Source organism: Pelophylax lessonae, assembly GCF_965119305.1.
Source record: "Pelophylax lessonae genome assembly, chromosome: 10".
Taxonomy (NCBI): domain Eukaryota; kingdom Metazoa; phylum Chordata; class Amphibia; order Anura; family Ranidae; genus Pelophylax; species Pelophylax lessonae.
Genome location: NC_138777.1, coordinates 84,587,900 through 84,615,634, shown reverse-complemented (window position 1 = coordinate 84,615,634; position 27,735 = coordinate 84,587,900). Strand labels below are relative to the sequence as shown.

General features: G+C 40.1%; 2 protein-coding genes across 2 annotated transcripts in view; both read left to right on the top strand.

The window, feature by feature from the left end:
* LOC309565966 (mucin-5AC-like) overlaps positions 1-432 on the top strand; it is a gene marked incomplete at its 3' end in the record, with an annotated part of 179,326 nt that extends 178,894 nt beyond the window's left edge. The window contains exon 43 of the mRNA XM_082270993.1: positions 128-432. Within this exon, the coding sequence (XP_082127119.1) occupies positions 128-432 (305 nt within the window). The remainder of the gene's footprint in view (positions 1-127) is intronic.
* A 9,661-nt stretch (positions 433-10,093) lies between these two features.
* Positions 10,094-26,836, top strand: LOC309565965 (intestinal mucin-like protein; the record flags this gene model as incomplete). The annotated part of the gene is made up of 8 exons (XM_082270992.1): positions 10,094-10,151; positions 12,612-12,787; positions 15,943-16,017; positions 17,665-17,772; positions 20,347-20,378; positions 25,085-25,262; positions 25,522-25,626; positions 26,778-26,836. Exons 4-8 carry the CDS (start codon positions 17,679-17,681, stop codon positions 26,834-26,836), a joined length of 468 nt encoding a protein of 155 aa, XP_082127118.1. The 5' UTR covers positions 10,094-10,151; positions 12,612-12,787; positions 15,943-16,017; positions 17,665-17,678.
* Positions 26,837-27,735: the final 899 nt, after the last annotated feature.

The window sequence follows — 27,735 nt, the reverse complement described above, 5'->3', positions numbered from 1 at the left end:
GCTTGCTTGGAGTTCAGCTTTAATTGAATTCATTAGTTGGGACATTATACAAAAATAGATGAATTCCAGACCTATATTAACACCTAAAATGGATTTCCTTTCAATAACTGCAAATTTTATTCTATAGGTCCTTGCAATGGTTGGGGTGATCCCCATTTTAAGACATTTGATGGGACGCGCTATGACTTTCAAGGCAACTGCAGCTATACTCTGGTGGAAGAGATTATAAAGAAGATTAGTACCTTTGGTGTATACATTGAAAATTATAACTGTGGAGCTCAAGACGGGGTATCATGTCCACGTGACATCATTGTAAAGTATGAAACTCAGACAATACGCCTTTCAAAAACATTCCTGTCACAACCAACGGTACAGGTAGGATGGATCTTAGTTAATTATATTGGCCGAGTAACCAGCAAACCTATGCTTTGAAACTGAACTAATATGTTGGTTGATATAAAGGGCTTCATTTCTGTGACTTAAGTGACTTAAATATTTTCATTATAATAAAAAAAAAGAAAATCTCTACATAAAAAAATATCTTTTTTAATAAATAAATCCTAAATCCTCTTAACTGCTGACATTTGTTATTGGTGGCACCTAGGGAGCTTGACCAAACCCTGAGGTAAACTGTCATTGTCAGGCCAAACAGCTGCAGGTGGAGAATTCCCCACCCCACAATTGCCTGTACACCAGTGGTGTATTTTGGTTTTGTGCTGCCCTAGGCAAGACCTAAATTGGATGTCCCCATATATATTTGCCCCACCCCTTCCTGTTTAAGACCCACCTGTTATTTCCACCCTTCCTCTTTAGGCTCCACCTCTTAATATTATAGCTCTACCTCTTCAGAGGGGGATGAGAGGGGGGATAAAATAGAGAGAGGGGAATGAGAGAGAGAGAGAGGGGGGGTGAGAGAGAAAGAGGGTGTGACAGAGAGTGGAAGGGGCAAAGAAGTTGCGTGGAGAGACAGAGGGAGAGAAGAGGTGGGGGAGGAGAGAGAGGGGGTTGAAAGAGAGAGAGGGGGGTGAGAGAGAAAGTGGGAGGTGAGAAAGAAAAGGGGCTGAGAGTGATATTCTTGACTTGTGGCCATATTCAGTCAGTGATATCATGAGCATCCCGCCCTTTTGTGTATGTGCAGCTACGATAAGTCGGATTGGCCCAGCACTGACAGTTGTTTTCCTGGTTCAGCCAAACATGGGTTCAGACCAAACCTGGTGTCAAACTTATGCTCATCCCTGGTGCCATTATTGGTTCAATGTGGGTTTTCTTTCCATTTATGTCATTTATTCTCAAATCTAGCTAGCGGATTGACACTGAAAAATGGAGACTTGCTAGCCATTTGCCCATCTGGCCATAGTTTATCCGTCTGCACTTAGTGAAAAACCCTGAATTCCAGTACAGATAAACCCAAGCCTCCTTTAATATAATGCCTGATAACCACAAGATCCATAACAAATTTAGATACAGTGGGATATATTTATCAATGATCTAATGGGCAATTTGCTCAGTTAATATTTAGCCCAACTGAGGCTTAATTAAATTCACCCTGCATTCAACAGACACATCACAGTAGGGTAAATGTGCACCCTGTGAGTACAGCTGCCGGTGAACAGCTATAGAATCTGTACATATATGTACAACATCATTGAAGAATTGGATTTAGATTGCAGGTATATTTACAAGCAATAGCACAATATTGTGCTGTGTTCATAAGCAGTTTAGCACTAGGAGGGTTAAATATATTTTTATTATGTAAAACATAAAAAAGACAGTCCAGCATGCCAGGTATGCAAGAAACGTCTCCAAAGTTGCGTGTGTACATAAATCAGCAACATAATAAGCCTTTCCTTGCCAACCTTCCCTCCTGGGCACTGGGAATGCCAAAGAGCCTGGTGGCTGTCAGCATTAGGAACAGGTGCTTTGGGAAGTGGACCCCTATTTTGTGAAGGAACCTTTCTCAAAACACCCCGAGGCTAAAGGGCTTAGTGTCAGCATCAGCATCAGTATTTGCGGACGATACTAAACTAAGCATGCCAATATCTTCTATGCAGGATGTGGAAACCTTACAAGAGGATCTGAACAAAAAAATGGGGTGGGCAACTACATGGCAGATGAGGTTTAATGTTGAAAAATGTAAAATAATGCACCTGGGCATCAGTAATGCGAAAGCAAACTACTCTCTGGGGGGGAAACTAGGGGTGAGTCTAGGATGGTAAAGGACCTGGGGGTTAGGGATGATCTAACTTTTCAAAAGTTTGGTTCGGCCAGAACATCCGAACTTCCCGAAAGTTCGGCCTGGATTTCAGAAACCCATTGAAATCAATGGGACCCGAACTTCGGTAATCAAATAAACACCATTTTGGAGCCCTAAAACCCAATAAATGCCCCTAAAAAGTGCCTAGGGTTCTGGGTCATGCCCCAGGGACTATTAATCACACAAAAAAAAGTTCTTAAAAATTGTCATTTTTGATAGAGAGCAAATTATTGAAAAAAAAAAAAATAATTTTTTGGATTTAGTATCTGGGGGGTCTAAAAAGTGTACCTGTGAAGTTTCAGCTCTGTAGCATGTCCAGAACCATAAAAAAAAAAGATTGTTTGTATTATGTCACTTAGAGAACAGGGATATGGCTTCGCTATTTTCACACCTATATATGTGTAAGTGTAAAATACATATAAGTGTGTGTGTATATATATATATATACCACTATACACAAGTTCAGATGTTTTGCCTGCCTCCAAAAACCCCAAAAATTGCCTGCAACAACACACCTGGGCGTTTCTTTTTTTTTGGAGCTAGCGTTTTTTTGGGCATTTTTTGGGTTCTTTGGAGGCAGGCAAAACATCTGAACTTGTGTATACGGGTATATATACACAAATACTTATATGTATATATACACCTAGACATATATAGGTGTGATAGTAGCAGAAATATATGCTTGCGCTAATTAAATAATTACCACTAATAAGGGTCTGCTCCTATAACACCTATATATGTGTAAGTGTAAAAATACATACAAGTATGTGTGTATATATACCACTATACACAAGTTCAGATGTTTTGCCTGCCTCCAAAGACCCCAAAAAAATGCCTGCAACAACACACCTGGGCGTTTTTTTTTTTGGCGCTGGCGTTTTTTTGGGCATTTTTTGGGTTCTTTGGAGGCAGGCAAAACATCTGAACTTCTGTATAGGGGTATATATGTACACACACTTATATGTATTTTACACTTACACATATATAGGTGTTATAGGAGCGTAACCATATTGGTGTTAATTATTTAATTAGCGCAAGTATAGTGTTCTGCTCCTTTCACACCTATATATGTGCAGGTGTATATATACATACATGGGTGTGTATATATACCCCCTATACACATGTTCAGATGTCATGCCTGACTCCAAACATGTCCTCAAAAAATGCCTATACACGCCCGCAGCCAAAAAGCAGGCTGACCGGCGAGAAGCCATATCAGTGCTCTGAATGTGACATAAGAGAAACAATCTTTTCTCTATTGCGGTCACCCTGATATGGAAGGGTTTGGTCACCCTGCCATAGCAGTCAGAGTCAGTTCACCCTACACTACATTACGGTCACCCTGGCACTTAACACTTTCCCTACAGAAACTAATTTTTTGCATCTAACTTAAGTGTAAAAGAGCACTCTAACTACACTAGATATCCCTTTCCTGACACTAATAAATGCTAAATGACACTTTTGAAGCAAATTTAACAGAACTGCTTCCACTCTCTTCCATGTCCCTGTATTACAATGCTAGGAATTTGCCGGGGCTATCTTATATACTGGGGGGCGTATTCACTAATGATTGGCCTAGGGACCCCCTAGTCACTCCAATCACATTCCTAGCATTCTCCTGCCCCCTCAATTGGCTTTTACTAATGGTTCTGGTCCAATCACGGGCTTTTAAAGCCCATTTCCTGGCCCATTGCATTTTTGGTCGGTTCTAGTTGCCGAATTCCGAACTTTTTCAGCAAAAAGTTCTAAATTCGGCCGAACCTCGAACAGCCAATGTTCGGGTCAAACCAATGGTCGACCCGAACCATTCGATCATCCCTACTGGGGGTACTGGTAGACAACAGGCTTGGCAGTGGCATGCAATGCCAAGCTGCTGCAAGCAAAGCGAACAGAATACTGGGATGTATAAAAAAGGGGATTCACTCCAGAAATAAAGAGATTATTCTCCCTCTCTACAAGACTCTGGTCCGGCCACATCTGGAGTATGCTGTCCAGTTCTGGGTACCGGTCCTCAGGAAGGATGTGCTGGAACTGGAGAAAGTCCAGAGAAGGGCAACAAAAATAATTAGGGGAATGGAGGGCATCAGCTATGAGGAAAGACTACAAGCACTGAACGTATTCTCTCTGGAGAAGAGACGACTGAGGGGGGATATGATAACAATGTACAAATACTGTACTGGTGACCCTAGCATAAAGAACAAACTTTTCAGAGAAAGGGAATACAATAAGACACGTGGCCACTCACTAAAACTTGAGGAAAAACGGTTTAAGCTAAAAATACGTAAGGGGTTCTTTACTGTCAGAGCAGTGGGGATGTGGAATTTTCTTCCACAAGCAGTCGTATCAGCAGGGAGCATTGATAGTTTCAAAAAACTATTAGATGGGCACCTTAAAGACCACAACATACAGGGGTATACAATGTATGGTTAACAGCAAACACACACACATCATAGGTTGAACTGGATGGACTGATGTCTTTTTTCAACCTCACAAACTATATCCAGCATAACAGGGCAGGGTTGCATACTCGCTGCTCTCTTGCTTTGATGATACCAGCTTGCATGCCTGGCATTTTAATCTGGTTACCTCTTGAAGGCTAAGAAAATCATGCTGTTTAGATAGATAGATAGATAGATAGATAGATAGATAGATAGATAGATAGATAGATAGATAGATAGATAGATAGATAGATAGATAGATAGATAGATAGATAGATAGATAGATAGATAGATAGATAGATAGATAGATAGATAGATAGATAGATAGATAGATAGATAGATGTAAAATAAATAACCATAGAAATGCAGAACCTATATTAAAAACATAAGGTCTCGCATAATCAATAGACAATCATAGGATTTTCAAGAGAAAATACAATGATTCGGCAGCTAACACCAAAGGTATTTTAGTAAAAATAGGTTAAAGGAAAGTCAGATGAAAGTACAGGGAAGGTAACAGTCACCCTTTGCTGAATGTTACAGTAAAGACCCATTACTGGAATGTCCAGGCTGGAGCCTGGAAATGTTTTTTCCATTGGGGGAATCCTGGGTGAATATCCACTGAGGACCAAATCACTAATAAATATATAATGGTAACACAATGGTGAATCTCTAGGAAGTAAGCACAAAAACAACATTTCATTTACATTTACTCATAGGGGCAAGAAGATAAAACACATCCTAGCTCTGGTTGAAGCTTACACAGGGCTAGGACCTCCCCAATCTCATGCTCTGGTGCCTGAGCAGCCAACAACCTGTACTGTAATGTGTTAGGAAGTGGAGTGAGTCTTTGCTCCCCTTATTCTTCAGGTAACGGAAGTGGATGGTGCAAAGGAAAGATGTGCCCAAGTGAACTAAGCACACGGTGCAAAGAAAAGGTAAGTATAGGTAGCTGTGAGGTCCAGCTGTCTCTGCATCTGGACACAGTACAGGTGTGCTGAAAGGGGAAAATTTAGTTGGTTTCACAAATATTCAGATGACAATTTTCTTGTTAGCATAAAAATGCCTAAAAAGCTTACTTCTTCTCTTTCTGTTTATCCTAGGTTATTGTAAATGACACAGTTGTAGGAATTCCTTACGAAAAGAATGAGGTGAAATTGTATAAATTAGGCCAATTTTATGTAGTGGAGATTCCAAATATACAATCTCTTATAAAATACGATGGCCTTCGATTCCTAATCAACCTGCCATATCAGCTTTTTGGAAACAATACACAGGGACAGTGCGGTAAGCTATTGTCAATATTTATATTTCCAGAAATAAAATATTGTAAATGTTCTATGGTATCATTTTTAGAGAATCAGACTTAGAAATAAAGTTGCTGGAGGGAAGACTTCTCATAGGGCAGTTGTGATATCAGATATTTACTTACAGTGGTTATACTTGTAAAGGCTGAAGTTTTTTTACCTTTATGCATTTTATGCTTGAAGGTAAAATTCCTACTGTGTGCAGCAGCCTCCCCAACCCAGTACTCACCTGGAGTCCCCTCTCAATTCAGCAATGTGCACAGGAGCCTCGGCTGTCCGTAAACTCCCTCTCCTCGTTGGCAGAGACAGCAATGGAAGCGATTGGCTCCTACTGCTGTCCATCACAGCCAGTTAGCCAATGAGGAAAGAGTGGGGGTGGGGCCCAGCCGTGGTTCTATGTGTCTTATGGATGAATAGAGCAGGGCTCGGGAGTGAGCATGCACCAGTGCCCCTATAGCAAGTGGCTTGCTATTGGGGGCACTGGTCAAGGGGGAGGAGCCAGGAGCACTGGTGGGGACCAGAGGAGAGGAGGATCAGGGCTGCTCTGTGAAAAACCATTGCACGGAGCAGGTAAGTATGACATGTTTGTTATTTTTAAAAAATGCCCCTTAATACCAGTTTGATCCATGGAGGGGCAGTAAGGAATGCAGTGGTGTCAATTCTCCACCCCCAGCCTGCTGTCTGAGCAGTGAAAGAGCAGTAGCAGACTGCTGGGGACATCACTAAATCTGCTCTTTCCTCCTATAAGCATGTTCCTTGCCAATGCTACCTTCCAGTCCTGTCCTTCCCTCTATCAGGGGGTTGCAAGAGGCTAATAGCAAGTCTAATTTAGGTACTTACACTAAATGCATACAAATATATTTGATGACTTACAGTACCTCGCAAAAGTGAGTACATCCCTCACATTTTTGTAAATATTTTATTATATCTTTTCACATGACAACATATGTAAAGTAGTGAGTGTACAGCTTGTATAACGGTGTAAATTTGCTGTCCCCTCAAAATAACTCAACCCACAGCCATTAATGTCTAAATCGCTGACTACAAAAGTGAGTACACCCCTAAGTGAAAATATCCACATTGGGCTCAAAGTGTCAATGTTTTGTGTGGCCACCATTATTTTCCAGCACTGCCTTAACCCTCTTGGGCATGGCTTTCACCAAAGATTCACAGGTTGCCACTGGAGTCCTCTTCCACTCCTCCATGGCAACATCACAGAGCTGGTGGATGTTAGAGACCTTGTGCTCCTCCACCTTTCATTTGAGGATGCACCACAGATGCTAAATATGGTTTAGGTCTGGAGACATGCTTTGCCAGTCCATCCCCTTTACCCTCATCTTCTTTAGCTAGGCAGTGGTCATCTTGGAGGTGTGTTTGGGGTCATTATCATGTTGGAATACCCAGTCCCTGAGGGGAGGGGATCATGCTCTGCTTCAGTATGTCACAGTACATGTTGGCATTCATGGTTCCCTCATGTACTGCACCCCCCCCCATTCCCGGCAGCACTTATGCAGCCACCATGCTTGACTGACATACATGTCTTTGTACTCCTAACCTGGTTGCCACCACACACGTTTGACACCATCTGAACCAAATAATTTTATCTTGGTCTCATCAGACCACAGGACATGGTTCCAGCAATCCATGTCCTTAGTCTGCTTGTCTTTAGCAAACTGTTTGTGGGCTTTCTCCTGCATCAGCTTTAGAAGAGGCTTCCTTCTGGGACAACAGCCATGCAAACCAATTTGATACAGTGTGCGGAGTATGGTCTGAGCACTGACAGGCTGACCCCCTACCCCTCCAACCTCTGCAGCAATGATGGCAGCACTCATACGTCTATTTCCCAAAGACAACCTCTGGATATGACCCTGAGCACGTGCACTCAACTTCTTTGGTCGACTATGGCGAGGCCTTTTCTGAGTGGAACCTGTCCTGTTGAACTGCTGTATGGTCTTGGCCAGAGTCTTGGCAATCTTCTTATAGCCTAGGCCATCTTTATGTAGAGCAACAATTATTTTTTTCAGATCCTCAGAGAGTTCTTTACCATGAGGTGCCATGTTGAACTTCCGGTGACCAGTATGAGAGAGTGAGAGCAGTAACACCAAATTTAACACACCTGCTCCCCATTCACACCTGAGACCTTGTAACATTAACGAGTCAAATGACACCAGGGAGGGAAAATTGCTAATTGGGCCCAATTTGGACATTTTCATTTAGGGGTGTACTCACTATTGTTGCCATCGGTTTAGACATTAATGGCTCTTTATTGAGTTATTTTGAGGGGATAGCAGATTTACACTGTTATACAAGCTGTACACTCACTACTTTATATTGTAGCAAAGTGTAATTTTTTTTATTGTTGTCACATGAAAAGGTATAATAAAATATAAACAAAAAAAAAAAAAAAATGTGAGGGGTGTACTCACTTTTGTGAGATACTGTATTATTAAAAAAAAATTGAAAGGTTCACTGCTGCACCTTTGTGTGTTTTTAATGCCAGTATTCGCCACCAGTGAATAGTGCCAGCTGCTTTTGTATACATTATCCCAATACTGTAAGTGTAGGTCTATTGTTTTCAAATGATTTATGATTGAATACAGAGCTACGTTACTGGGTGTCTTTTATACGTTATCTGTAGTAACACTCATTTTGTACGTAAAAAAAAAAAAAGAATGGTAGTATAATTTTTGCTTTAGGTGGGACACCTGGAATTGGCCCTAGATGTCTGTTGAAATGAAACTAAGGGCTCTTTCACACGGGCGTTCCGATCAGATCCGCCTGTCAGTTTTTTAGGCGGATCTGATCGGATGCCCCATTCAGCCCTATGGAGCAGCGGATGTCAGCGGTGACATGTCCGCTGACACCAGCTGCCATCCGCATCCGGACAGGTGGTCCGCTCTCATCCGATTCCCCATAGAGAGCAGCGGGGCTCTGACACATCCCTCTCCGCACATAGTGCGGAGACGGAGCTGTAATCTGCTGGCTCAGCGGGGATCGGCGGATCGATCCCCGCTGAGCAGAGCGCAGTCCGCAACGGAATGCGGACCGTGTGAAAGAGCCCTTTAACAGAAAAGACAAAGCATGGGCGGTTGAAACTTGGAAGCTCTGTGAGCTCTGTGGTTTCTTCTATCTACCTCTTTTATACTCAACCTATTTTCAGGTTGAATTTAGGTATTTCAGATGGTGAGATTGTAAATTCATAGAAAATAAAAGCTGTTATAGAAAAAGGAATCCCACACTTGAGGGTAAAATAGGCATATTTTGTACATATTAGAACAAAACCAGGTATAGACTTTACAGTAGAAGATTTAACATGTTGGCAATAATCATTTTAACTTTTTCGTTTTCGAAATTACTTTTAGAATTTGTAAGTAAGCAATTTCCTCAGCTGCATTGGACCAATATGATTTGGGTGTACACAGGAGATACAGCTATTGCACATTTGTATAATTTTTAAGTTACAGCATGTACTGTATAGTCAAATTTTACAGACCAGTTTACTTGCTATGGATATGTATATGAAGCAACCCTGTTACTGAATTAGCAATGGAAAACAATGGAAAAAAAGCTTCTGTAAAAGAAAAGACTTTAAAATGTAATGTCCTTCAGTGCAAAGATGCCTGAAGCTGCCTCTTGTTCCCCCCACCATGCCTTATGTCCCTGATGGACAAGTAATTATAAATATAGTATAAAAATGAAACACACACTCCAAATAAATTCACAGGGATTATTGCAACTCCAAATAACAGAATGCCCATCTAGCCTCATCCCTCTAATGTTCTTTTTTCGTAATAACCGTATTCATAAGCCCTGATTACAAATGAAAAATGTTGGAGGAAGGAGCACAGGCAAGTGTTCCAGTGAGTTTGAGTTCAAATAAACCCTTACATGGATCAGAGAGCTGCTCTTGTTTTGATTTTGATTTTTTTTTTTCTGATATTTCAAACAAATGTATCTATCTTATGTAGGTACTTGCAACAACAACAAATCAGACGACTGCTTGACAAAAAGTGGTAACTATGTATCAAATTGTGAAGATATGGCAGCTACATGGCTTTATAACAATACACAGAAATCTAACTGTGTCCCTCCAACAACAAATATTACAACTCCTTGTACACCATCGCCAATCTGCCAACTCATCAATGACACGTAAGCATTTATAGGTTGTTTGGAAAGTACATTATGGAGGTTGATTTATTTTATTTTTTTTCATACCGAGAAAAAGCAATAAGAAATACAATAATTGATTGGATTCTTGGATAGCAAAAATGCTGACCAAATCACACAGGCTATTGTGTTTTCATGTGTAACAGTATCACTTGAGTTAGGCTCCATGTACACGGGACGTTGTAAATGGCCGTTTAGGAGCAGTTGGGCATTTTTTTCAGAAGCCCCTGAACCCACCTACATGTTATCTTATCTGTCCATGTACACAGGGTCGTTTACAGTCATTTGCAGGCAGTTGAGTTCAGGGACGTTTTTTGGAAAGCAATTATTTGCGTTCGAACGTGTGTTTCCCGGCGTTTCAAATGCAAAAACGGACGCAATGACCCACGTTTAGCGTTCGCGTTTTTCCATTTTAAAGGGGAATCATTTTTTTGACCTCTAGGAACAGTTCTAAACGCAAATGCCTGCAAACGCCCGCTACACGCCCGCTAAACGCGGGTGCAAACGCGACCTAACGGACGTTTCAAACATCCTAAAAATTCCAGCATTCAAAGGGACTTTTAACAACGTCCCGTGTACATGGAGCCTTAAAGTCAAAACTTTGTGTTTAAGAGTTGTTAGAATTTTTTTATTGCTATCTGCATATTCGTTAGGAAGATTTAGGCCCTGTTCTTACGTCTGCATTTTTTTGCGTCTTGACGTGTGATAAAAAAAAAAAAAAAAAGCCTCCTTGCTACATCTTTGATGCTCTGTCATGAAACAGGACACTACAGAGTGTTCAATGTGCCTAAACTGCACCTCACAGATGAGAACCAGCCCTTACTATCTCTATAAGTGCTGGTGACTACTGTCACTGTTACTGAAAGAAAATAACTAACACCAGAACAAGAATAGAGGGTGACTCCTCCAAGGAAGACGCTTGTTCAGGGAGCAAACATTCAGAAAGGGGAAAAGAGACACTGGAAAGATAAGGATAAAAAAAAAAAACTGTCAGTGATTTTAGACATTCCCTACTCTACTCTACCAAAATTGAAAATAATATTTAGCATGGCTTTATTTATACTTTAATATTACAGGCATAGACAAGCAGATGATCTTCTCTCCTTTTGTATCGCATTGTGATAGTGTGCCCTGAAAAAAGTACTGCCTGCAGTACACCACATCACAATGTGCTGTATTGAATAAAAATATATATATATATAATTTTGACATTTCAATAAAGTTAAGACAGTGAGACATGCTGATAACAGCATTGGACCTAAAAAAAAATGCAGAGATGGGACATTTCCCTAATGCTTATGCAGACAGCAAACAAATAAGACACTTACATTGCCTACAATACACATCTAGCAGCCACACAGAGTAGTTATGTATTTTAGATTGTAAAGTGGACATACACATGAAAAAGATGTGTAACACTTAGGGAGGAATACTTAAAATAAAGATTATTTGTGGGAAAGGGTTAAGGGTTAATTAACCTTTCAAACTTATTGACAACTGTTCGAGTCAAGCAAACGTTCGGTCTGAACACTGCCTGTTAACCCGTTCGGCAAAAAAACTAATTTGCAGGGCGCTTGGTGGGGTGTTTACCTGCCAAGCGCCCCACAATACACTGTGCGCTGCACAGTGCATTCTAAGCCCTGTCCGCAATCAGGGCACAGTGAATAGCTGTTGTTAAGGAGCGGAGTACAAGAGTGGAAAGGAGTATTTGGGAGGGTGGGTTAAGATTGCCCAGAAAAGGGCTTTTATTTTAAAGCCTAATGTTTGCCGAAAAATGGTCTTTGTCTGACTGACCTGTGCCTGGACTGGTGTCCGCGAATCTTTCTGTGATCGTGGATAGATGCCGTCGGTGTGGCGTGGCAGGAAATGCGCCATGACATTCATCACACACCTAGGCGTGCCGCTAAGCCTCTGCCAGCAGCTAGACCTGCCCCCCAGCCCGGCCGAATAAAGGAAAAGATCAGATCATCTCGGGCATCTCCAGAACTGTGCATGCACAGTTCCGAGCCCATCGCAGCCATTTTTATTGGCACTTTTCTCCTGCTACGGGCATTTTACGGGCAGGAAGAAAAGTACCCTATTTTTACAGGCTGCCCCTAAATATACGGGTGGTTGACAACACTGGTGGGATGTGCAGTATCTTCACAGGAAGCTCCGTTCTCACACTACAGACAGCGGTCAGGCATTAACCTGTGCAGTGCCATGCAGCATGCTTCTACACAGATTTGAACAAGCTCAAGTTAGAAGCCAGTTGGCTACCATGCACAGCTGCACCATATTTTGCACTCTCCAGTTTTAGTAAATCAACCTTCATGAAACTACACAATCATTGTACATATTATGCAGATGAAAAACGCAAGCCATGGCTTATAACTTTTTAAACGTTTTATCATATATCATATATCAGAATTATTATTTTAAACCTTTTCTGTATTCTTTTAGTATCTTCAAAGAATGCCATAAAATGTTTCCACCAGAAGACTACTACGAGACTTGTGTTTTTGACAGTTGTCATGCACCCAACTCCAGCTTGGAATGTTCCAGCTTAGAGCAATACGCTCAGCTTTGTGCAGAACGGGGACTCTGCATTCCATGGAGAGATAAAGCTTCAAAATGTAGTAAGTTCTTTTAACCAGTTATCTGTTTTTTGACTGCAAAGAGCTTTAATCCTTATTTATATTTATAAACATGTACAGCATATCTACTGAGCATACAATAGGTGTGCGCAGCCTATTGTATTAAGGTGTGCACCCCTACAATACCAAGGTGTGTTCCTAATTACAGGATTTCATCTGATGTGGCTCTCCTTCACTTCCACCAGACAAGTATCAAAAAATTGGAGATGCAATCTTAGTCTTAGTTGAATTTCAGCTACATGAAGGACATGTGTTTGCCCAAAAACTGTGCAGTCGCTAAGACTGACATTGCATCTCTAATTTTTCGATATATACTATATATATATATATATATATATATATATATACATATATACATATATATATATATATATATATATATATATATATATATATATACATATATATATATATATATATATATATATATATATATATATATATATATATATATATATATATATATATATATATATATATATATATATATATATAGTGAGGGGTAAAAGCATTTGATCCCCTGCTGATTTTGTATGTTTGCCCACTGAAATAATTCAAAATAATTTTGATGTTAGCTTTATTTTAACAGTGAAAGACAGAATAACAACAAACATATCCAGAAAAACATATTTCATAAAAGTTATAAATTGATTTGCATTTTAGTGAAATAAGTATTTGATCCTCATTAATCAGCAACATTTCCGGCTCCCAGGTGTCTTCTATACAGGTAACGAGCTGATATTATGAGCACTCTCTTAAAGGGAGTGCTCCTAATCTCAGCTTGTTACCCGTATGAAAGACACCTGTCCACAGAAGCAATTAATCAATCAGATTCCAATCTCTCCACTATGGTCAAGATCTTAGCGCTATCCAAGGATGTCAGGAACAAGATTGTAGACCTACACAAGGCTGGAATGGGCTACAAGACCATCGCCAAGCAGCTTGGTGAGAGGGTGCGATTATTCATAAATGGAAGAAACGCAAAATAACTGTCAATCTCCCTCAGTCTGGGGCTCCATGCAAGATCTCACCTCATGGCATTTCAATGATCATGAGAACGGTGAGGAATCAGCCCAGAACTACACAGGAGAATCTTGTCAATGATCTCAAGGCACCTGGGACCATAGTCACCAAGAAAACAATTGGTAACACACTATGCTGTGAAGGACTAAAATCCTGCAGCACCCGCAAGGTCCCCCTGCTCAAGGAAGCACATGTACAGGCCTGTCTGAAGTTTGCTAATGAAAATCTGAATGATTTGGAGGAAAACTGGGTGAAAGTGTCTTGGTCAGATGAGACCAAAATTGAGCTCTTTGGCATCAACTCAGCTCGCCGTGTTTGGAGGAGGAATTCTGCCTATGACCCCAAGAACACCATCCCCACCGTCAAACGTGGAGTTGAAAACATAATGTATTGGGGGTATTCTGCTAAGGGGACAGGACAACTTCACCGTATCAAAGGGACGGTGGACAGGGCCATGTCCTATCAAATCTTGGGTGAGAACCTCCTTCCCTCAGCCAGGGCATTGAAAATGTGTTGTGGATGGATTTTCCAGCATGACCATGACCCAAAACACATGGCCAAGGCAACAAAGGAGTGTCTCACATTAAGAAGCACATTAGGGTCCTGGAGCGGCCTAGACAGTCTCAAGTCCTTAATCCCATAGAAAATATGTGAAGGGAGCTGAAGGTTTGAGTTACCACATGTCAGCCTCGAAAACCCTAATGACTTGAAGAGGATCTGCAAAGAGAAGTGGGACAAAATCCCTCACCAGATTGCTCAAAAACAAATACCTGACACATGACTATTGCTGTCACAAGGAATGTTTACATTCCTTGTGACAGCAATAAAAGTGGTAAAAAAAAAATAAAGGGACAGTGTAAAATAAGGAAAAAAATAAGAAAAAATAATATAAAAATGTTAGCACCTTTTGTTTTGATACATTTTAAATGTGTTCATGTTGTAAATTATCCTTCACTCCTTATATGGTGAAATCCAGAGGCGTAACTAGAACCTTCAGGGCCCCGATGCAAGAAACCATGAAGGGCCCCCCAGACCCCTGGCTGGGGCCCTTCCCTTCAAGCCCGGGGCTCTTCCCACTAGTCCTGGGGCTCTTTAATCTCATTGCATGGCCTTTTATTATGGTCCCGCATCAGGATCCTTTCACAAGTTCTGCAGTGGGCCCCCTTCCTGCAATCTTGGGGCCTCCCCACAGTGGTGAAATGCCAGGGCCCGGTCGCAACTGTGACCTTTGAGATCCTAGAAGTTCACCCACTGGTTTGCTACCGGGCCCCCTGGAGCATGGGGCCCGGTAGCGATTGCAACCCCTGCAACCCCTGTAGTTACGCCCCTGGTGAAATCATTGTAAGGAGGACAAGAAGCAGGGATAAATCGAATGGGCCCTGGATAACAGGAAAAACTCAACAGAAATTCTAATCCTTCCTCACTCTATCCAAAACTAGAAAAAAATATGTGTGGCTTGACATACACTTAACTGTTTTACAGGGGCATGCTTGCACTTTATTAAGAAAAAAAAAACTATGTTTTTTTTTTTCTATTTAAAGAAGTAGGGACTTTCCACTTTCCACTGCAAAGTGTATGTGAATGTTGGTTCATTTTTAATACCCAATCATGTGTGACGAATTGAAAAAAAAATGGAATTTAAATAAACCACAATGAAAAAAATGAACACAGCTTCACCTTATTCATCAATGTCTTCTTTGCAAAATGAACATCTGCTTTAAGTGATCAGCCTCTGCTCCTTATAACCCCAGTGTATTACTTCAGACTATCATGCAGAAGAGAGTCACTGCCCGCTTTGACCAACTTTTCTGGGTGAGAAAACATGCAAGGTGAAGTACAAAGAGTAATTGTATTTGTCCTTGCTACTTGCTCACATGCACTCCTAAAAAAGACATTGAGTGGCTCTCAGCATACACCACTGAGAGGATATAGTGATAAGGCACAACCATTCTTCACCTTCCACCTGCCACCGCATCCAGCCGCAGAGTAATCTGGCATATCACATCGCTGTCAATCTTATTTTTTTCAGGTAGTGGCATTAAGAAATAATGTTGTATTATATTTAAAATTGTTTTCAATACAGTAAACACATTTTTTTTTCTTTTTACTTCTAGAACTTACTTGCCCTTCAGGCAAGGTCTACAATGCATGTGGCCCAGTTAAACAAAGAACATGCCAAACGTAAGTGTGTAAACACCAAGCATCAAACAGTTTTATTACTGCATAGTTTGTATTGATTTGCTTGTCTTGCTACTGTAACGTCATGGCATTGACACTTAAACGAGAAGTCCAGAAATAGAAAAATTAAATAAGTAATCATAAGTAACCTAGATGGCTGCAGCATCAATTCCAGCTTCAACTGTCCCCTGCCATCTTTACACCGAGAATTAAGCTATCAAAGACCATTGATCATTGTTCTCTTTATTCAGCCTGCAGAGAGCTGGTGACTATTAGTCTCTCTTCTCTGTCTCTTCAGCACCCACTGGAACTCCAGGCTGTGAATGAAGGGGGGGGGGGTGGAGAAGCTGGCTCAGGCTCTCAGTGGCATGCTGAGAGGCTGAGCCAGCTGCTGGTCTAGGCACCTGGGGGGAATACCTACTTTAAAGTTGGGATCTTTTCAGAGCCTGGCTAGGCTGAGTGATGTCAGATGACAGTGGGCTTCATCCCACTGTTGATTGAAAATGGATCACAGGAGTACAGAATGAAATGCACACCTGTGATCCATAGCAGAAGTAGCTTTGGCCATACTTCTCCTTTGAAGGCTTATGTATAAACAAAAATTGCTTTGCTTACCTGGCCTGGTTGTTGTGGGGGTCTGCAGGTGAGGGAGCTTATTTAAATCTTGAAGCACTTTTTAACAATAGGAGATCCTATAGATATTGACCCCTTATGGGAATAAGTACATGTTACATAGTACCCATACTCATTTACAAACAGTACAAAAACATCAGTAGTCTTCCTTGTCCCATTGTTCTGAAGTTATTCTATAGGGTCTCAAACATAGTTAGGAAGTGTTGGATGAATTCAGCATATATGCCCCCCCCCCCATCCCTGCATGTTCTGAATAGACAGCTTGCTTACACAAAACCACTCATGGCCAATGCTGGAAGATACAGTGTAAACCATGGGTGTCCAACCTTTTGGCTTCTCTGGGCCGCAGTGAGTGTAGATACATTTTCTAGGGCCGCATATAAAATATTTACTATAGTTAAGGTATATAAGTAATAAAACGCTGCTTTGCCCTTCCTGTGCTGAAGCCCCCCCCAGCACTAATTTAACACAACTAGTGGATGATCCCCTCCGAGGCAGCCTCTGTGGCGGTGCCCCCAACTCGACTTCCTTCCTCCCCAGCAGAAAAAAAAAATGTCAGGGGGCAGTGGGCCGCATTGCCTGCGGGTTCCGGGCCGCAGGTTGGACATGCCTGGTGTAAACCAACTAGTCTTGTGAAGACTTCACCGTACTGGATTGTTTTCATTGCGCATTTTTGCATCGGCTGGCAAAAGCTGTGTACAAATAGGCTGCCTGTTCAGATCATATAAGTGTCCAGTAGCTGATGACAGAAAGGGGGGAGCAGCTTGGCTGAATGGAGCAGATAATCTCCAACACTGCTACAACCAGTGATAGAAAATAGAAGTGCTTTGATCATAAAAATGAGAGAATCAATTGGCAGGAGAATAGCTGCTTTAATAACTGCTCAGTACTTTTAGTAACAGGGTATATATAATGTATTGTACACAGAGTGGTGAAAGTGTCACTTTAAATCAGTCAGACTGCCATTTCATGTAATGTTCTTGAAAATAGAGATTACTTATCTTGTATGACTTCTTACAGGCCAGAACAATATACAGCCATGCAGAATAATAGTCATTTCATTGAAGGATGTTTTTGTCCAAAGGATACAATGCTCCACAGTGAAGCTGTAGATATTTGTGTATCTAATTGTGGTAAGGAGTGTGTTATTTTATACTTCTCTAATTAATATAGTGTACAAAAATAGGGGAACAGTCAACCAACAATATATTAATTTTCGACTACAGCATTATAAGCTCAGAGGTGCCAAATACAGATATACTCTGCTAGTTTCAAAATCCAGCATGGATGATTCAGCTTGGTTTAATAGGCATGTGAGCTGGTCTCCTGTATATATTGCACCCTTTATATACTTCATCAACTGAGCCAATGGCAAAAAAGGATCGCTGTTTCCAAACACTAACCTGGTGTGGTGTTATGTGAACTAGAATTTTCATTATCCCCAGGAAGGACAAAATATGTCAACAGCACACCAACAAGCTTGCTTCAAAGTGCAAAGCTCTTTATTCTTGTGTGATTACATAGAAAAGCAATGTTTCAAAAAAAGAAAAAAGAAAAGCAATGTTTCAGGAGTACAACTATGAACAGAATATATAGCCCTGGACTTTTTGTGGACATTTAGAAGAGAAACTAGGTACCATAAAAACAACTTTATTATATACTATTAGAAATCTATTAGACAACATTACACATTACTGTCCACATAGGGGATTCACAATATGCAAAGATTCCAATTACAATGCATATGGGGACTCAATGTGTCTCAGGAATCCATATTCAGTAGCACATGTGACAGAATCAGTACACTTGAACCCACTCCTAATCTTTAATAAAGTAATATCAGCCAGTATGATTGACTGAAATTCATAGCATGTGTATGTTGCCCATAGAGGTGCAAATGAATAAGCCAAGGTGAAGCCATTGCTTCTTGGGTTGGAAATTCAGGTAAAATCAGTAAACAGCCAATGGTCTTGTTCACATAATTCTAAAATAGAAGGACCAACTTCCCAATGGGGAACCATCCAGACCCAATGTGAATAGGTCACCATGAAGACAGCATGGTAGTTAAAGTAGTCAAGACACATATATTCCAAATAGGGCGCTCTTGAGAAGTATCTTAGAAACAAAATCAGTTCACATCAATCAAAGAGGGTGCTCTTGATAAGATTCACAAGAAGAATCATAATAAAAAACAAACTCAGTTTACACCAATCCACCCTGCACATACGGGCTCAATTGATGTGAACTGAATTTGTTTCTAAGATACTATTTTAATCCCATGACAATTCCAGTATAATGTGTGAATAGAATATGGACGTTTCCTACCTTCCCATGGAGTGCAGAATTAATGGAACTATATATAACTGCCTGTTCTTGAGGATAGGTAGCCACTCTTGCCACAATAAACAGTTAAATGGGTCACCATGATGCCAGCAAAGTGTAAACAACATTCAACTGTGTGTATAGCCAACATTTTTTTTAGTTAAGGATAGAGTAGAAAAGGGTTAAAACCGCTGTAATGTTTTTAAGCTGTCTGTGTCCCATTGGTGAGATTTCCCTTCAATTCCTGTCTCAGAGATCCAGCAGGAAATAAAATGGAATCTCAATAAAGTGAGGGGAATCCCCTGTTAGGCCACTTAGCTGTCTGAGATGTTGCAGTGTGAAAATGTACTATTATCTCCTGTTCTTGAGACAACTGTAAAATCTGCATTTTCTGTCTCAGTAAAAATAGTCCCTAGAACCAAAATAGAGGATGAATGTAACATGAATGTAAAAAAGCAATTTACATTTTCACAGGGATTTTAACCCATTACTACACTATTCCAAAAAAAAAATAAATGTTTGGCTATGCATACATATGTATTATGTTATGATTTGTATTTAGGAAAAAATACCAATTTTGCACTTTTTGAATACATTAAAAAAAGATTATGCACAATGTGACTTCCTAAAATAAAGTATGAGATTCATTAAAGTATCTATATTTGATATTATGATATTATGATAGTATGATATTTAGGGAGATTCTCAAACCTTCATTAGTAGTCCTTATTTTGCCCCATCTTTCTGATTTTTGGCACTCTTGTGTAGGTGTGTTAAAGATTTTAGAGAACCAAACTGGTGTATGTAGAGTGGTGCTTCTTTTTTTATCGACCCTATTGGCTGGGATTAAACACTCAGGGGGCTCTAACTATGACCATTCCAGCTCTGTGTATTAATATTATGAGACAGTATAACCAGATGGTTTAATGTGAAGTAGGCCAAAAGGAACCCAAAAGCCCTCTGCTGAGCACGTGCTTAGAAAAGCTTTAATTAAAACTTTTTTTTTTTAATTAGGAAAAGCTGGCTCAATGGTTCTGTGACTTGTGGTGACTACAAAACACACTGTCATCAGAACTGACTTAAGTTGACTGGATTGGAGGATGCTGCTGTGATGTCTATAGCTAGATGTCTGATATACTTGATTTGTATTTCTGCATGTGCAGTTATGATTGTTATTTATCCCTTCATTTATTACCATTATTATTATAGAATATATTTAAGCTATAGTGAATAATATGTCTATAAAGTACATGCATATAGTATATACTGTTTGTATGGTAAAGCACTTATATTCTGGGATAAAGTATGATAGTACAGTGAAGTTGTAAATAGGTAATACTAGATATTGGAAAATTTTGCTAAGAAGATTTTTTTGTATCTTTCAGGATGTGTTGGACCAGACAATGTGCCACGACAGGTATGTTTTTTTTTTTTTTTTAATCAACTTGCTCCATAATCTTCCATTATAGAAGATCCATGCAATATTTATGATTATGTAGTATCGTTTGAGCCTAGCCAGACATTCAGTTCATCTGGGAAGCAGCTGTATTTGAATCCACGGAAGTCTACTGTGCAGACGTATGTTTTAAGGCCTCATGCCCACAGGTTATTTGAAAAAACAAGCTGCAAAGCCAGTTCTGATGCCAGGAAAAAGCAGCTGTAAAAACGCCCTGTGTGCAGGAGGCCTTAATGTTGACCCTCTGTGACAAGAGGAGGCCAGACACAACAATAAAAAAGAATCTAAAGAATCATTTTATTATTTACACTTTACCCTAGGCAACAAGACAATGGATATTGCCCTCCCCTAACATTTATTGCAAGCACACTTGATCTTACATCTAAAATTACCTTTTAAAAATGTAATAAATGCAGTTAATAATAAACCTACACCCAAGTATTTACTCCATCTGTGTACTAATCAGTGTACAATGCACACCATTAAATAAAAGTATTTTTCCAAGCCTTTTTTTTCTACCACCCATTATAAGGGGGAGGGGGGGATCATGCTCTGCTTCAGTATGTCACAGTACATGTTGGCATTCATGGTTCCCTCAATGAACTGTAGCTCCCCAGTGCCAGCAGCACTCATGCAGCTCCAGACTATGACACTCCCACCACCATGCTTGACTGTAGGCAAGACACACTTGTCTTTGTACTCCTCACCTGGTTGCCGACACACACTTGACACCATCTGAACCAAGTAAGTTTATCTTGGTCTTATCAGACCACAGGATATGGTTCCTGTAATCCATGTCCTTAGTCTGTTTGCGGGAATTTTTGTGCATCATCTTTAGAAGAGGCATCCTTCTGGGACAACAGCCATGGAGACCAATTTGATGCAGTGTGCGGCGTATGGTCTGAGCACTGACAGCCTGACCCCGCAGACCTTCAACCTCTGCAGCAATGCTAGCAGCACTCATACGTCTATTTTCCAAAGACAATCTCTGAATATTAGGCTGAGCATGTACACATAACTTCTTTGGTCGACCATGGTGAGGCCTGTTCTGAGTGGAACCTGTCCTGTTAAACCACTGTATGGTCTTGGCCACTGTGCTGCAGCTCAGTTTTAGACTCTTGGTAATCTTCTTATAGCCTAGGCCATCTTTAGCAACAATTCTTTTTTTCAGATCCTCAGAGAGTTCTTTGCCATGAGGTGCCATGTTGAACTTCCAGTGACCAGTATGAGAGAGTGAGAGCGATAACACCAAATTTAACACACCTGCTCCCCATTCCCATCTGAGACCTTGTAACACTAACGAGTCACATGACACAGAGAAGGAAAAATGGCTAATTGGGCCCAATTTGAACATTTTCACCTAGGGGTGTACTCACTTTTGTTGCCAGCGGTTTAGACATTAACAGCTGTGTGTTGAGTTAATTTGAGGGGACAGGAAATGTACACTGTTATACAAGCTGTACACTCACTACATTGTAGCGAAGTGTCATTCCTTCAGTGTTGTCACATGAAAAGGTATAATAAAATATTTACAAAAATGTGAGGTGTGTACTCACTTTTGTGAGATACTGTATATATATATATATATATATATATATATATATATATATATATATATATATATATATATATATATATATATATATACACAGTATTTATTCAAAATACAAATTGTGTTATAGGGTGACAACACTGCTTCATCTCCCACAATTTCATGCCTTTGAATTGCTGTCACATGAGTGCTGATGCACATTGCTCAGGCATATTCCACTGTTCTTACCATAAAGTGGACCTTCCATGAAAAAGCCCCCATCCCAAAGTCAAATCACCTGCAAAGATGACTTTAAAATAAAGCTGTTGCTAAAGATTTTTTTTTTTAATAATCTGGGAGGCGCAGTAGATGACACAGTGAGGTTGATTTACTAAAGACAAATAGTCTGTGCAGTTGTTCCAGAGCTTAGTAAATGAGGTAAAGGTTCCCTTTGCAAAGAATGCACAATCACGTGCAAGAAAGAAAAAAATTGAATTTTTGCTTGCACATGATTGGATGAGGGAAGTCAGCAGAGCTTCTGCTCATTTAATAGGCTCTGGAGAAACCGCAAAGTGCACAGTCTATTTGCCTTTAGTAAATAAACCCCAGTGCCTTACTGCTTCTTCATGTGATAGCTGGGCCCTCAAAAAAACCCATGAGAAAATAGCTTTTCAATTTGCTGGATGGCATTCTCGTGTGATTTTGTGCTCCCACCTATGTAAGAGGCAGCTGTGAGAAGTTTTTTTTTTTTTTTTTTTAAATCTCCTTTTTGCAGGATTTGACATTGGGGTGTGGGGGGTTTACAGTGGAGCAAACCTTTTCATGGAATGTCCACTTTAATAAAAGGCTTGCAAAAAAAAAAAAAAAAACAATTGTAGCCATCAACAATTGAAATTTGCCCCAGGAAAAAAAAAACCTACATGCAGTCTTTCATCATTGTAGTGCATGTCTAGTTGGGGGGAGTACCGCGCTTTATGTGCTTATTATAATATAGATTAAATCATATAAATATGTGAAAAAGTGTCTCAGTGCTATTCAATATAATGTTCACATATGTGTATCTCCATATATAAAGTAAATACAATATTCTTTCAATAAATAAATAAGTGGTAAAACATTAATTATTAAAATACATAGTACAAACACAATATACAGTGACATAAAATAGTGTATAAATATAAAGTCCGTGACCTTTTAAAATACAATAAAGTGCTCCTAAAAGCACCTAATTAGGTGGCACATAATTAATAAAGCACCTAATTAGGTGGTTTCAAAAAATAAAGTGCTGAAGTGTCCTTTAAATAAATATAAATATAAATATGTAGTGATCAACCAGATCTTCTTATTCAAATATGGCATGCAGGTGCTCTTTCGTGCTGTGCCCACTAGGTGTCCTAAGCGCTCACCTCAATGCTTTATAAACAGAGCCTTAAGTAGTGTGTCTCAATATGCTCCTCCTTCCTCCTTATTGGCTTATAGATACCATTATAACTCCTCGGTTTTTCTCCCTTATTCACACCTCTATACTCCCGGGGGTATGTACGATCCTTTATGTCTCCAAAAAATCAGATCAGGCCAAACATAGTGAAGTACGTTCCATGTATTTTATTAAATAAATAAGAGTAACACTCACAATATACTCCGTCTTGTTCAAAGCATAACGTACATTCCTTCGCCGATACGTCACTTCCGGTTAGCTATCCTACGCGTTACGCTGCGTACCCACGCAGCTTCTTCCAGGGATCCCGTTATGCTTTGAACAAGACGGAGTATATTGTGAGTGTTACTCTTATTTATTTAATAAAATACATGGAACGTACTTCACTATGTTTGGCCTGATCTGATTTTTTGGAGACATAAAGGACCGTACATACCCCCGGGAGTATAGAGGTGTGAATAAGGGAGAAAAACCGAGGAGTTATAATGGTATCTATAAGCCAATAAGGAGGAAGGAGGAGCATATTGAGACACACTACTTAAGGCTCTGTTTATAAAGCATTGAGGTGAGCGCTTAGGACACCTAGTGGGCACAGCACGAAAGAGCACCTGCATGCCATATTTGAATAAGAAGATCTGGTTGATCCTTACATATTTATATTTATATTTATTTAAAGGACACTTCAGCACTTTATTTTTTGAAACCACCTAATTAAGAGCACTTTATTGTATTTTAAAAGGTCACGGACTTTATATTTATACACTATTTTATGTCACTGTATATTGTGTTTGTACTATGTATTTTAATAATTAATGTTTTACCACTTATTTATTTATTGAAAGAATATTGTATTTACTTTATATATGGAGATACACATATGTGAACATTATATTGAATAGCACTGAGACACTTTTTCACATATTTATATGATTTAATCTATATTATAATAAGCACTTTAAAGCGCGGTACTCCCCCCAACTAGATTTATCTGTATTGTGTAGGTTACCAATTTTAGTACCTGCGGCATTAAAGGTGACAGATTTTATACTATAATAGAGAGACAGCGCGAGAATTTCACCAACCTTTGTATTGTAGTGCATGTAGACAGTGATAGACTGTAAAGAGACTGCAAGACCTCACCATTAAGATATAACAAATGCTGAAAAAATGGTAATAACGCTTCCATACCCCATCCACAAGTACCCCTAGATACACATTACAGTATTTTGCTACCTATCAGAAATTCATTAAGCCCTACACTAATCTGTCCCTGTGACTTTATAAGCAGCACTCCCTATACTTTCCCTATCACAGCTTAAACACATTGTCAATATGGCTACTAGTAGCCCACCCTTTTAAAGCAAGGGGGCTGGCTTATCCTTTTACACCAGCTGACGTATGTTCAAAGGCCAGGCAGTACCCTATAGTTACTATGGCAAATTTCCACATCATTTGCAGGGTCCATAAACATGCAGGATTCACCACAAACCCACAGTAGCAACATATCTGAACCTCGTCCCTATTACCTATATTGGCCATCAAAAGGTTCCATTTTGACCTATACTGTATAAGATGACACCTACAGTCTCGATTTGTGCCACAAAGAAGGTCAATTCCTTAACTCTGGTAATTGTAAATTAGCACTGATATGCAAGTAGTTTAACGTTTTCATAATTGTGCTCATTCTTTATTTTACAGTTTGGAGAGAAGTTCCAGTTAGGTTGCCTGGACTGTGTCTGCAGGGAAGGTGGCAGTGGCCTCTATTGTGAAAACCGCAAGTGTTCCATGAAAAAGACTATCAAATGTGAACTGGAAGGTTTCATTCCTGTGACCCAGATCAACTCCAGTGACCCCTGTTGTAATGAAATTGCTTGCAGTAAGTGCTATTTATTATTTTTGCCCATTTGTTTCTGGGAAATCATAGAAAGCTATGAGTATTGGCTCTTTTAGGTGTACTATAAAGAGACCTTACCTTCTTAGGAGGTTCATTCCTCATTAATGTGACCAAGAAAACATGTGATTGGTGCAGCCGGCCACAGGCATCAGACATCTATGTTTCAAAACAGTTATGCTAACGGATATGTTCCTTATTATAAATGTTTGACTAACCCTAAATATTGTGTGCTTTTTTACAGTATGTGACCCTAGTCGGTGCACAACTAAGCCTCCCAACTGTGGAATTGGCTATGAAGCTGTCGGTGGCATTCCAGATGGACAATGTTGTACGTTGTATACCTGTGGTAAGTTGTGTCCTCTACAGGTGGACTTTTTTTTTTTACATTTCAGGGACTAAAACAGTTCATATACACACCTATGGGATTAAAGTAGAGCATCATTCTAAAACATTATACATTTTATCACCTAAGAACATTAGAGAGTGTAAATAGGACTTATGCTGCACTTAAAAAAAACTAAAAATGTAGCCTAGGAGTGGGCACCACAAGACAAATTGCCTGCTATTACCTCACTTACCTAGAAAAACCTCCCCATATTAGATGTTTTACATTTGCTATGAAAATTCAAACTCCTTGAGTTAAGCCTTGGCATCATCACTATGCCCCACATTGAACAGGGGATCATAGAATCAGTGAAACATTGGGGGAGATTTACTAAAACCGGTGCAGCTGTGCATAGTAACCAATTAGCTTCTAGGTTTTATTGTCGAAGCCTAATTGAACAAGCTGAAGTTACAAGCTGATTGGATAGTATGCACAGCAAATATCCCCCATTGTGTAAGCAATAAACTTTTATAGCAAACTGAGAGAATTCTCAGATGTTGCCCTAGGGAGGCTATTCTGAGCAAGGGAAGCAATATCAGGAACCTTCCCAGTAATAAAATATTACTTTAATCTATGTTTAACATGGGATTGTAATTGTTGGATTACAAGGAAACCCTTACTGAGAGAAATATGGAGAAAGCTATTTGTGACCTTCCTAAAATGCCAGTTGCCTGACTATCTCTGGCTTTAGCAAGAGTCTCTGACGTGGAAACCTCAAAGGTAGGCAAACAGTGCAGTCAGAATAAACTCAGAACTCTTGATCTGCATTTTGGTTCTATGTCAGCAACTCAAAAAGTACTAAAGACCCCTAGTTAGCATGAAAGCCAGGTCTCTTGCATTTCTGGAAAAAGAGGCCAGCAATGGCAGCCTACATATTCTCTGAGTTCAGGAACCCTTTCACTATAATCAAGAAGGTTGTGTGCAATATTTCTGGATACTAAATTGTAAGTGCGGTATCAAGCGGTCAATACTTGTTAGGGTGATTATGTGTTAGCAAGTAGTTATTATAATTGATCTAATTGTATCTAAAACTGCACAAACAAAAGACATACAGTATGTTAAATAGCATCCTTCTTTGCACATATAAAGTCATCTGCTGTGCTCTTTTGCAGTTCAGAAGAAAGTCTGTGTACACGAAAATGCAGAGTTTTTGGTAAGTTCTTTGGAGTAAATTAAGCACCTTGGTTGTTTTTATGCTGCTCCTAACTCTATTTTGTTTTTAGACATGTTTTGCCTATGGTTATTCTCCAGGATATGGTTATTCTCCAGCATACTCTCCATCACAACTTTACTTCTTTGGTCTCTGTGACTGTTCTTTTCGTGGCTCTCATCCTACCTATCCCACCACACCTTCAGTGTCATTTACATTTCTATTTCCTCCTCTCCTCTTCCTTTCTCTGTCGGGGTCCCCCAAGGTTCTGTTCTTGGACCTCTTCTATTCTTATCGACTAGAATCATGTCTATACGTGAATATGAGTTGTGGCGTTGGGAGTGGTAGGAATAGTCTCTCTCTCCCGGATGGAGACATCGCCAAGAGTCATAGAAGTCCCCTGAGTGGAGTAGAGGCTGCAAGGCTTGAGGGGCCCGGCGGGGTGCCGAGGATGTATCCACTTGAGGATCAGAGGTCACGTTGAAGTCTCCGCAAATTATAACGGAGCCTCTCCTGTGTTTGGCAACCAGGCGAAACATCTTCCGCCAAAAACGAAGTTGGTGCGTGTTGGGAGAGTATGCATTGACCACTGTCAGGGGCATATTGTTTACTACGCAGGTCAGTATTAAGTAACGGCCATTTGGGTCTGCAGTTAAATCCACCAAGGAGAATGCCACAGAGTCCCTGACAGCGATGAGTACCCCTTTTCGTTTTTGGGGCGCCGAGGCTTGAAAAACATGTGGGAAGTGTTTATGGGCAACGTTAGGAGCCAAGTTAGCTTGCAGATGGGTCTCCTGAATGCATAATACATCACTTTGGAGTTTCAATGCCTCACGCCACATGGATGTCCTTTTTGCCTGGTGGTTTAGGCCACGGACATTGAAAGATGTTATTTTAAGTGTCATTCAACTGGATAGAAA